Here is an 11842-nt window from a genome sequence, read left to right as displayed (position 1 = left end):
GGGGGGGGGGGGGGGGGGGGGGGGGGGGAAGAAAGACGTTACACGGCGATCCTTTCCGAATATTCCTGGATTCAAGTTAATCGAGACGAGAGCTCGTTTTCGCCGTAGTGCTGGTCCAGCCTCGTTCTTGTCTTAATTCTGGAAATAGCGGTGGCCCTCTTCTTCCTCCTCCTCCTTCTCCTCCACCTTCTCCACCTCCTCCTCCTCTTTCTCCACCATATCTCTTAGCTCTCGCTGCTGATGCTGCTGCTGCTGCTGTTGTTGTTGCTGCTGCTGTTGCTGATGTTGTTGCTGATGCTGATGCTTCGCCAACGACGACTTTAGCCTACAAATAATGGGGGAAAGGTCGGGTTGTCGTGCAATGCTCGGCAATAAATGAATGATACACCAACGATCTGTACAAACGAACGCACTTCATTTAAATAGTCAAGACTCTTTTACAAGAAATATTACAATTACACTTATTACAACGAGAGACAGCAGATGCGTGCCCGTAGGCAGCGCCGCAACACTCATTTCTTTACTTCCTTGCCCCTTTTTCATGCCACCTCGGGATTTGCTCCAATTCCGCACGAGACGGGATTGCAGTCGAGGGGAAAGGAACAACGGACCTGAACGGTGACACGAGCTGGTGTGGACAGTTTGTTTCTTGCTAATTATTATACACGCTCATCGTTATTTAGGACTAGTTCGCTCGGTCGCTCGCTCGTTCGCGCGCGCACTCACACTCGAAAGTATGCAGACAGGCGGACAGACAGGCGGGCAGGCGGACGAACAAACAGGCAGGCAGGTAGACAAACGGACAGGCCCTCGACATCCAGAGACGTACGATGGCGGCTGTGCGGGGGGGGGGTGTAGGAGCCGTGCCAGTCCCGCTGTCCTTGGGAGTGCGACCTTCCGGAGGTAGGTCAGCGGTCGTGCTTGGTGAGCTCGAGGGGTTGCTGCTCGAGCCACCGCTCGCGCCATCCTCCCGGCGAGTCCTGCACCTGAATCTCTTCGTCGTCCTCATCGTCGTCGGTGGGCTCCGGAACTGCTGCCGGCGACTCCTCCGCGAGCAGCTGGCTGATGGCGCGGAAGGCGCTCGGCTTCTGGGGGCGCTCGACCGCGCGAAATGCACTCTTCTCGCCGCTCCCGAGGCCGGCCAATCTTCCGGCAGCCCCCGAGTGCGCGGACGGGCCGACGGCACTCGCCCCGGGGTTACCGGACCCCGGGTGCGGGGGCGGTGACCGCTTCAGGAGGTTCATGCGTTGGTGACGCCGCCACTTGGCCCGTCTGTTGGAAAACCAGACCTAAGAGTCACGACGTTAGCTCTCGTTATAAGACGCAGACACACAGTGAGGTTCGGGTCTCCTCGTTGCTTTCGCTTTCGTCGGGTCGTGATGATGATGAAGGGAGCGGTTTATGAGAGGGGGAGGGAAGGGGTTTGGTCGTTAGTAGCGGTGGTGTGGCAAGGGGAGCGATTTCTTAGAGCGGACGTCGATGCCTGCATTGGGACGTTACGCCTATGTCACGAGGTGGATCTGACAGCCGGGGGCCGCAGGGATGGCGGCGACGATGTCGACGGGGCGAGGGGCTGCGACTTGACCCCGTCTCGGGTTCCGCACTCGTACGACTGCGATGCCGCGCTCCTGCGATCCTCGGGGCCAATGTCTTTATGGGACTCGCGTGAATAAAGTTGATGTGGCTGATGGCCCGATTTGCGCCGAGAGTCGGATTTTTTCACCAGGCTTAGTCATTCGAAGGATGCGTTACATCGCCAGCGTGGGAGTCATTATTGCTTATAACTGACATTGCTTTCAGCCTGAATTGTAAGTCGGAAAGCGTCGGAACCGCAAATCACCGTCGAATCTTTTTAGGAACCGCGAAGAGTTTTTAAGGATGCAGTCACGATACGATAAAGCTAAACCGTGAGCTACATTGACCTCTGGCACGTATTGTCGAAGGAAGGGATTTTAATTTCCTTGCGTAAATTGTACTATATCGGCACAAATTCTGCTTGTCGTCTCGTCGTCGGGATCCGCGTTTTGGCCCAAAAGATAAAACGTAAAGTGAACAAAAAAATTGAAAAAAAACGGAAATAAGAAAACTGCATCGATACATCAATAGTCATTGTCCGTTCCTCTTCTAGTAATTGATCCGACCGGCGGGCGAACTTTTTATCCTCGCGTAATAATCTGACAAACGTAACCAATTACGTACTGTCTCAAATTGCGAAAACACTTGAGGAGAAAAACACGGAGAAGAGTAGATAGGCAGCTCAGGACTAACTATTATTGTGTCTCTTGAGTGAACATGAAAATTACTTGTAAACAATCATGAGTAACGCGATGTAAATTATGGCTGCTCACTAATTCAAAATAACCTTGTGTCGTGATAAATTAATCAATTTTTTCGACACGTTTGAATAAAGTACAGCAACGTTATGTTAACGCCTAAAAATTACTACAATGATACGTAAAAAGAATGCTTGCAATTGCTAATGTTCTATTATTAATTGCGTAACACGATACTTTTTCTTAATTTACCATTTATATTATCATTATTATTGTCAAAGTACTATTATATATAATCGGTAATTGCATCAAGCATTTTTTTTTATACTAAGCGAGCATAGTATTCTCTACGTCCGAATGTCATTTACCGTCAGTTTCGAACAATACCTTTCATTACGATTTCACGGTCTAAGAAACAGTGACTAGGTTAACGCGCGTAATAAAGAAGTTGAATATAGAATACCTGAGTGCACGCAAGATGAACGCCATTGCAATCGAAGACTTATTAGAGCAAGTATTTATAAGCTATACATAAAGACAGGCAGGCACACACGTATGCATATGTGTTGGGGGGGGGGGTGAAAATGAAAAAATTTACCCGATTTAGATGGCATTGCCCGTAATTGACTTTTCATATATTATTAATGTCGTTCAAAAATTCATCCTTCAAAAATGCTACCGTACGTCAATCCGGTGGTATAACAAATTTTTTACTTTTGGCTACTCTAGTCCTCGACTTTTTTTCAGAAGCTCTGACGTAATTTTATCGGGCATCCCGATCTTTGAGAAGAAATCTCGTGCTGAGAAATTTAAAGGAATACCGCTCCTTCAAAAGTTGAATTTTAAATTAATCTGTTTTGCTGGCAATAACAGTGGCGAAGATGTGGGTTCTGAATTTTTGAAAAAAGAACCATCGACACTGATGCACACGAAATGACGAAACACAGGTTTCGTTAACTAAGTCGCGTTAAATCGCGAAAATAATATGCAAACGGACTTGCGAAGTAAGTAATAAAAAAAAAAAAACATGAGAATAACCATACCAATTCTCGTGCACATTCGAACGTTTCGCCCGAATGAGAGACGGGAAGAGAGAAAGCGAGAGAGAGAGAGAGAGAGAGAGAGAGAGAGAGAGAGAGAGAGAGAGAAAGGAGGGGCGAGAGACGGCCGGGAAGAGTCTCGTTCGTTATCACGTGGCCGAAAAAGTCTCGAAGAGGAATGATCGCAAGTTAGAAATAGGATACGTTTGCCGCTCGTCTTGTTAAGAATTCGCCCGATTGAGATCGGAAATTTGACAAATGGCGAGCGACTTGTGCATCGTTTGGAAACGAGTCGAAGCTCAGGAAAGGTACATTCCTGGAGCGACCAAGACGACTGGAGACTCATGTCACGAGGAAAAGGAGAAAATGCAGGTAGAGCGAAGGAGGCGATCGGTGTCCGCGACCGGGCCCAACGGGCCGTGCGCAATTTGTTCACGCGTTAATGCATAGTGCTGCTTTGTACTCGAATCGATTCTTGAGCGCCGCTAGAACATTAAAACCACACGCAGGATATACGTTTTCGATTGTCTCGCGTTTCAACCCCAACGGGCGGCTCGATTTTCACTCTAAGAAAGAGACGCGTGAATTTTTGGGCGTTTGGTGGGGTTGGTGGCAGTGGCTATGTGTGGCGAGGGGCGAGGGGGGCGGAGAGACAGGACGAGGGACGGGCCAGGGCTGCTCGTAACGGGGTGGGGCTCTGGGACTTACCTGGACCCTCGCCTCGGACAGCGAGGTCTTGGAGGCAAGGCGCTCGCGCGTCGACACGCACGGGTAGTGCGAGCGCTCAAACTCCTTCTCGAGCTCCTCCAGCTGCTCCGGGCTGAAGGTCGTGCGGTTGCGCCGGAACTTGGGCTGCTCCGAGCCGTCGAGGCTTCCGTCCTCGCCCTCGCCGTCTGCCAACAAACACAGCCGAACTGCTTTTTTCACTCTGCACCTCCAGCGGACCGTTATTCCCTCCGCGGTACCCTGCCCACCCTCCTCCCATCGCTACACCCCTTCGTCCCCCGTCCCCCTTCCGGCTTAACCCCTCCCACCCAATCCTCCAACACCAACCACCCGTATACCTACCCTGCGCCCCCGTCCCCCACCGCAGGCCCCTCTCCGCCCCCACCCCTTCCAATTCCCCTGGCTGCCCAATTTCTCTTTATGTTTTACTTACGTGGCGAACCGAGGCTGCCCCACCGAAAATCTCGCTCCGAAACGAGGACGGATGTTAACGTTTCGCGGTTTTCGTGACTCTGTCCATTTACCAGGAATGAGCAGACGCTCGAGCTCCTCTTTTTTCGCGCTTTCATTCCAAACAATTCCGAGCATCGGCTTGGAATTATAATTTGCTTTTAGAATATGATCATGTTTCTCCTGCATCGGTGCCCCTACCTCCCTTTAGTCAAATTTTCGAATAGCAAATTCGAACGCCCGACACGTAAGATCGTTGGAAAAGAATTTTCTCACACGTCATACTTAATGTTCCCCAAGAACTTTTGCAAAATCGTGCGTTGCTTTTTTAAAAGTAAGAAGCAGGAACAGCTATATGGTTTATTCAGCTAAGATATTAATTCCCAACTGTAATATTGACATTCCTTTGTCAGCAATTGGCCAATTTAGGTATTGAAAGAAACGCGTCCCTAATCTTTTTTCGTAAATCAATAGGCCACGATAAAATTAATTGCATTGCATTTGCATAAATCATTGGATCTTCCAATTCAAAATATAATTTTCATTTTAAGCTGTGTAAGTAATGAGGTCTGTTAAAGGCATCGGACGATTTCATTCCAAAAAATTAAAAATTCCCAAACTCACTACACGTAGAGTATTTAATTATGTGTATCGACGTATGTTAAATAAAATCCCATATGGGAATTACTTTTTCATGTGTGTTTTATTATAAACATTTCGTTATCGACTTTATCAGGAATTAGTTCGTTTATTTTCTTTCGTACGGAGTTTTACGATACCAAACTTTACTTGCTCGAGCATGTTATCGAATTTTTTTCCATTTAATTATTTTAATTTAGATCTTTATTATAATATAGGCCGTTTTATTTTATGTAGAAATATTAAATGATGAAACTAAATTATGGACGACAGGGTCGATGTCATCAATAATCGAAATTTCGTAAATAAATTACAAAAAATAATCGAATGAATTTACAAGTCCCGATGGAAATAATAATTTGATGAATATATTCCAAACCTTTGTAATATTGTTTGATTAACACATCATTATTACTTATACAATTGATGTTTAGAAATTCACTCGTTGCGAGGCTCATCTTCGTATCATTACGTCGAAATTTTTTCTTTAACTAGTACTAATACCCTTGACGTTAAAAAATAATTAAATATTTTATCTTCATGACTCGGGATACTTAAATTTTTCAAAATTAAAATTCACTCGCAAAGTGAGGATTACTTTTTTCGCCAACAATTTCATTTACCTAAATCCGATATTTGCTTGTTAATTAATTAAATCGCTCTTGTTTATACAAATTTCAATTTCCAATAGTCCAATCCGTCACTTTGTACATATCAATCGAAAAAAATAGAGCTCCGTGAGTATGAAAATATGTGTTAAATGTGATAGTATAAAACGCTTGAATTGATTCAATTACTATATCCATTTGAAATCAATATATGTTAAACTTAATTGAGATAACGAGTCTCGAAAATTAAGTGAATACATAATTGATCTTGAATTAACATTTAGATAATAAATAATATATACTTTACAACATTTTATTTAATGATAATTGTTATATAATTGCTTGCGTTTTCGATAAATTTGCGCGCACTTACGCATACACCAATATATAAATATATATATATATATATATATATATATTTTTTATTTTATTGTCAAGTCATCGATTTTATTTGTATATTAATGACTGAATAAATAATAAAAGGCTAATTTATACTGCTAAATCTAGACTACTTTCGTTTACTACGTTTATCTCCAAATATGTCTTCATTTAGACACACGTCATTTTCGTAAAACTAATGAGGTTTCATAATTTTTATATTATCCTTTAGAAGACGTTAAATTGATTTCATACATTACGTTCACTTTAACTATATTATTTGCAACATATAAAGCATTGACACAAACTATATAGAACAATACTCTAAAATAATATTGAAACAGTCTCTCGAACCTTACCTCTACATATATTCATAATTTCATAAGCTTTTTCTCTATGAAAGATTTTTTATTTACATTACTTGTATTTATCATGCATATTATACATCTCAACGAGCCGATCATATTGAAGTTATATTCTTTATTTGAACAACCATGTGAAAGATCGAAATGGTAAAAGTCGTCCACCGTGCATAAATTAAATCGATATTTAACAATAACGATAATTAGAATGATATTTTTATAACGTACCTTTTCAAAATTAAGTTAACGAGTAACGCGATACGCTTATTATCGTATATTAAAACAAAACAAAGAAACAAAAAAACAAAAAAACAAAAAAACAACAAAGTAACAAGTTTCTCTGGCGATTTGTATGTTACTTTGTAAAATATATTTGAATTAGGCTTTAACATTTTTTCAATTCTATTAGTCACGCTTCCAGGTTAAATTTTTTACAGATCGGCACCAAAAGAGATTGAGTACCGAACTAAAAAAAAATGCCTCTTAAATGCCCAATCGGTGACGTAAGTAATTCACACGAGTTAGCTTTTCACGACTTAATTGCATTATTCATAGCTGCTAAGTGCTGTATCTAATTGTGCTTTGTTGGTCGTTCCTTACTTTCACTACCGCTTACTATCCACTTTCAGCACAACATAAAACACGGACACCAACTTTTTTGTCACAGCTTGAACCGAATACCGCGATAATCTCTTATAAATATACTGGCTGAAACTCCCGTGCACCATTTCCTTGAAACTGGGCGATTTGAAAGCGAGTCAACAAAAAGCATTTATTAAACATGGAATTTAAGTACGCTTATCGAATTACGTACAATATCAAAATAATTATGCCTGCTAAGCGGTCTTTCTAACTGGAATGATGGATTTTTTGTTTGCTAATTATGCCTCTGTAACACCACATGCAAATCACAAGTACATTCATCAATCGAACGGTAAAATTACGTTAACGAGATGAAGTCACTCTACGAATTTTCTAATTGCGGATAATTAAGTAGAAATGAAAATATGCGTGTATAATTAGAATTTTTATATCCTTCCATTAGAGCACTGTTCGCATTGACAATGATTTAACATAAGAATTTTGGGCATCGGCCAGTTCTTCCATGAAATCCTGCCTGATAATTTTCAAGTAGCGACGTTACTAAGCATTGAATTGAAAATAAACTTTTGCCAAATGCCCGAATTTCGTATTATAATTAATATTCATTTTTGACACTTTCTGTCGAATCAGCACTTGCCTTCGGAATATTATCTTAATTTTGTCTTATTAACGTAATATAATATCTCAAAAGATATTTAACGCTTAAACGCTTGAATAAAAAAATAACAAGACCGTGTCGTGGAATACTATTTAACATTTGACGTTCGTTTAATGCATTATAACACGCGCGAGAGAGTGCGAAACTTTATTACACTGTACTACGACACCGCCATTCTCGATCATCCACGGAAATGGATCAGTCACAAGCAAACGACTTCCGTCTCTAGGTGCAGCCACTCGTCCAATTCATCGTCAAATGACAAATATACAAAATACGACGACAATTTCGTCCGCGCCCACCAAACTGTTCCTCCCATCCCCTGCCGAAACGTAAGTAAGGAGACTCACCCTGGTGGAGGTATCCGCGTGCGATGGCGTCGACGGCGTGAAGCGCGTGCTCGGGGCTGGCTGCAGCCGCTGCCGCCGCCGCTGCCGCCGCCGCAGCAGCAGCCGCCGCGGCCGCCGCCGAGGGTAAAGGCGGCTGGAGGAGAAGCGCGGAGGCGGGGCCGGCGATACCAGCGGGCAGAGCCCCGGGGAAGAGCCAGGGGTGCGCTGGACCGGGAGCTCCGGGCCAGCCGCCTGGGCCGTGTTGCTGCTGGTGCTGGGCTGCCTGTTGCTGAACCTGGGCAACCTGTTGTTGTTGCTGTTGCTGTTGCTGTTGTTGTTGCTGCTGCTGTTGCTGTTGCTGCTGACCGGAGCCAAAGTACGGGTGAGGGCCCCCGGCGTAGAGGCCGTAGCCCGCGGCTCTGGCGAATTCCGCAGCCGCGCGTTCCGCCGCCCGGTTCCGCAAGATCCTGTTGATGCTACTTACCGACGGCGCCGTCGCGTTACTGCATACACCTGGGCCACACCAACGTTATCGCTTAGTTATTGTGCCGTTGTGTGAACTAGACACGACTCCTAGAATGTACATTAATAGGTGGGGGAGGGGGGTGCATTGCGACGAGATCCGCACCTTTGCTTTATGAATTTACATGCATTTAGGCGCACGTGATGCGATATAAATCGCGCGGTAAGATCTCGATGGGGGAAACTGCTCACACGACTTCTTGAATGTCGAGGGCTTTTAGTTTTTTTTGTATCTACGAGTGTCGCCCCGAGAGATATATTTAGATGTGGATCTGGGCAGAGGTTTAGCAATACCATTATTCAAGTATTAAGTAGGGCCTCGTGTAAAAATTATCGCCTAGAGTTTGCCGAGTATGGTTTCATTAAAACGCGGAGACGAAATTTTGACGAGCAGAATGAGCGACGCACGCGCGCTCGCTTCGATAATGCATTGTTGCGGTAAGTTTGTCATTTGGCTTTGAACGTTGTAATTGTTGACTTGCCTGTGTAATGCTTTATTAATTAATACTGAATAAGAGAGAGAGAGAGAGAGAGAGAGAGAAAGAGAGAGACAGAGAGACAGAGACAGACAGAAAAAGAGAGGGAGGGAGAGAGGGAGAAAGAAAGGTTTTAAATGATTTTAAATGAATTTTGAACTGAAATATTACGCCGATTTAAGTTTGTTGGTCAGTGTCGTTGTACTTCTTACAAGGCAATGAAGATTATTTATTGCCGATTAAAATATTAAATGTACTCTCGCTTCCTCTTCGTCTCAAAACATTTCGCGTTTCAGAAGCTTAAGATATAAAGTTATCTGGAGGATCGTGTACGATGATGCAATGATTTGATATAATATTGCCGGATATATTATCAATTGCATTTTGTCAATAGATTTGATGATACGTTTTATTGTAAATAATGTAGTGCATACACTAAGGCAATGGTTATACCGAACTCAAATGAAAGATAAAAAATAGCAATATCAGGGAAATCTTTAATGTGAAATAATAGTGTTGCGATAATAAGTACTCGCACATGAGGAGCACGATTGGTAGAATATATAATGACAAAATTATGAAAAACGGTATTAAATTTACGACGTCGATATATAGAATTTCCGTGCTATATGAAGCAAATAGCTTAATCAACTCTTGGCTTCATAAATGCGCGCTTCTTATCACAAAAGAGCATCCGTTTTAATAGGCGCGAAAATTCACGAGAGATCAGTTGCGAAGATACAGAAAGGCCAAGCTCGTACTTTAATTCTTATACTTTGCTATGAATTGAACAATGTAATGTCGTACTCGTTAATAATAATGATATTGGCAATATTTGTAATACTCGCTGCGTAAAATATCAACTGACGCTGGTTTGAGAGAGGATAAAATAAACACCAAAAAAAAAATTAAAAAATTAAAAAAATAAGCGCAAATAAGAAACTAGCATTATCGTGATTCAGTTACCAATTTTCAAGCGCTACGACGACCAAAGCCACAATTACAAATTGAAATATGTTAACATTAGTTAATTGCAGCGTTGTTATTTGCCTACCGAACTAATGATGCTGCGCGACCGAGACACGAACAGATCGTAAATTCTAACGTGCATTTTTCTCGATTATTGCTTTTATACGTGTGTACGCGGCACTAAATGCAGTTGGGTATCTCCATTGAATATAGATAATGACGAGCTCGGACGGTTAATTCGTAAAGCGAAATATTTAAGGAAACCGCAAGGTCGGACATATGGACCCTGTCCATTCAAATATCCGTACGTGTTACAGCGCGGTGAGTCGGTATTTCGAGGGCTAATAGACTTTTCTAATAACTTTATTCCAGCGATGTAACCCACTTATCGGTGGGCAAGAGTGGCGCGGCACCGTAGCAACCTCCCTTTGATATTCTAATAAACGACGCAATGCTCGAGATTAATGTCGCGGCGATAAAAAGCCAAGGGTGCCGCATTATACCGAGACATACCTTAAGGAAAAAACATTATTAATGTACGCGTGGAATAAAGGAAGCGCGAGACTCGAGTGAATTAACTGCCTTGCCGCGTTAGGAAACTCGGGGGATCATCGGCTATGGTCGACTACATTCAGTACTCTCTTCCAACGCACTTACCCTCGGATATGAGTCGTTCCCGTATCTCCCAGGCGAATATGGTCGGATTCTCTCTCTTGTACTGCTCGATCTTGGAGACGACGGCGGGCGTCGCTACCTTGGGCTTGCTGCCGCCAATGAGGCCAGGTGGGCGGAGGGTACCTGCGAACAGAGAGAAAGATTGAGGGATGTGAGGGCCGGCGATGCTGGGGGGACAATAGCCGTGCAGCTAATTGGAGCGCGACCCGCTCAGCCGAATTACCCATTCGGGGTGGGCTCTGTGTTTCAAGTGCGTGAGTGCGTGAGTGCGCGCGCCCAGCGAAATTTCTTATTTTTCAAGGTGCGCATAATTTGAGCTTTTGAGCGAGGCTGGGGAAGAGGTAAAGGGCGGCGGCCGAGGTAAGAAAGGAGGAGGCACGTTCGCGATTCCCTTTTTCTCGCTCGTTGGCGGTGCGTGCGCGCTCACGCGTACCGTTATTAATATAAAAATAATGGCGTGTCGCTCGCGAACCGTGGGCAAACTCGCGTGCGCTCTCACGGATCAAGTGCACATGCTAATGGCCGCCCGCCGGCGAAATCTCTCTCCCCACCCCACCCTACCATCTCGCCGGCTTTTGTTTGGGCGCCCATCCTGGCCATTTAATAAAGGAAACCGCACAAATCGGTCAATTATCATGCGCGCGGCTCCCGCGTGAATGCTTGACCTCGCGTGCGCAAAGAGGAGGAGGTTGAGGAGCAGGAGAAGGAGGACGACGACGACGACGAGGAGATGGTGTCGGTGGTGGTGATGGTGATGGTGCTGTTAGCGATGGTGGTGGCGGTGGTGATGGTCATGATGGTGGTGGTGGCGAATGGGGTGCGGTGCGGGGTGGAGGGGGAAAAGAGAATACAGCAGGCCGCGCACGGGGAATCGATTCTCATCGCGAGGCGTTCCGCAACCGAGTCGAGAACGCGCCGGCAACAAAAAATTCCCCTCCTCGGGCCACTGAGGAGCGCTGGTCCTGACCGAGAGGCGAGCCGAGGAAGCCGAGAAGGTGGACAGGGGCCGGGGGCTGCGAAAAACGGGCCCCGCGCACCTTTTTGCGGATGGCCGGCGATCGCGATTACGGCCGCTTTGCGCCTTCATATATCACTGCCTCCTTTATACTCCCGTCCTCGAATCCCCCCCCCCAA

The 11842-nt window shown here is 44.6% G+C and overlaps 1 protein-coding gene across 1 annotated transcript in view; it reads right to left on the bottom strand.

Moving 5' to 3' along the window:
* Positions 1-1111: 1111 nt before the first annotated feature.
* Eyg (eyegone) overlaps positions 1112-11842 on the bottom strand; it is a 22671-nt gene continuing 11940 nt past the window's right edge. Inside the window, exons 2-5 of the mRNA XM_011495920.1 lie at positions 10691-10831; positions 8088-8579; positions 4022-4206; positions 1112-1272 (exon numbers count right to left, since the gene is read on the bottom strand). Of these exons, the coding sequence (XP_011494222.1) occupies positions 1198-1272; positions 4022-4206; positions 8088-8579; positions 10691-10831 (893 nt within the window). The 3' untranslated portion in view covers positions 1112-1197. The remainder of the gene's footprint in view (positions 1273-4021; positions 4207-8087; positions 8580-10690; positions 10832-11842) is intronic.

This window comes from Ceratosolen solmsi, unplaced genomic scaffold (assembly GCF_000503995.2).
Source record: "Ceratosolen solmsi marchali unplaced genomic scaffold, CerSol_1.0 scaffold11, whole genome shotgun sequence".
NCBI classification, from domain to species: Eukaryota; Metazoa; Arthropoda; class Insecta; order Hymenoptera; family Agaonidae; genus Ceratosolen; species Ceratosolen solmsi.
This window is presented reverse-complemented; position numbering and strand designations above follow the sequence as displayed.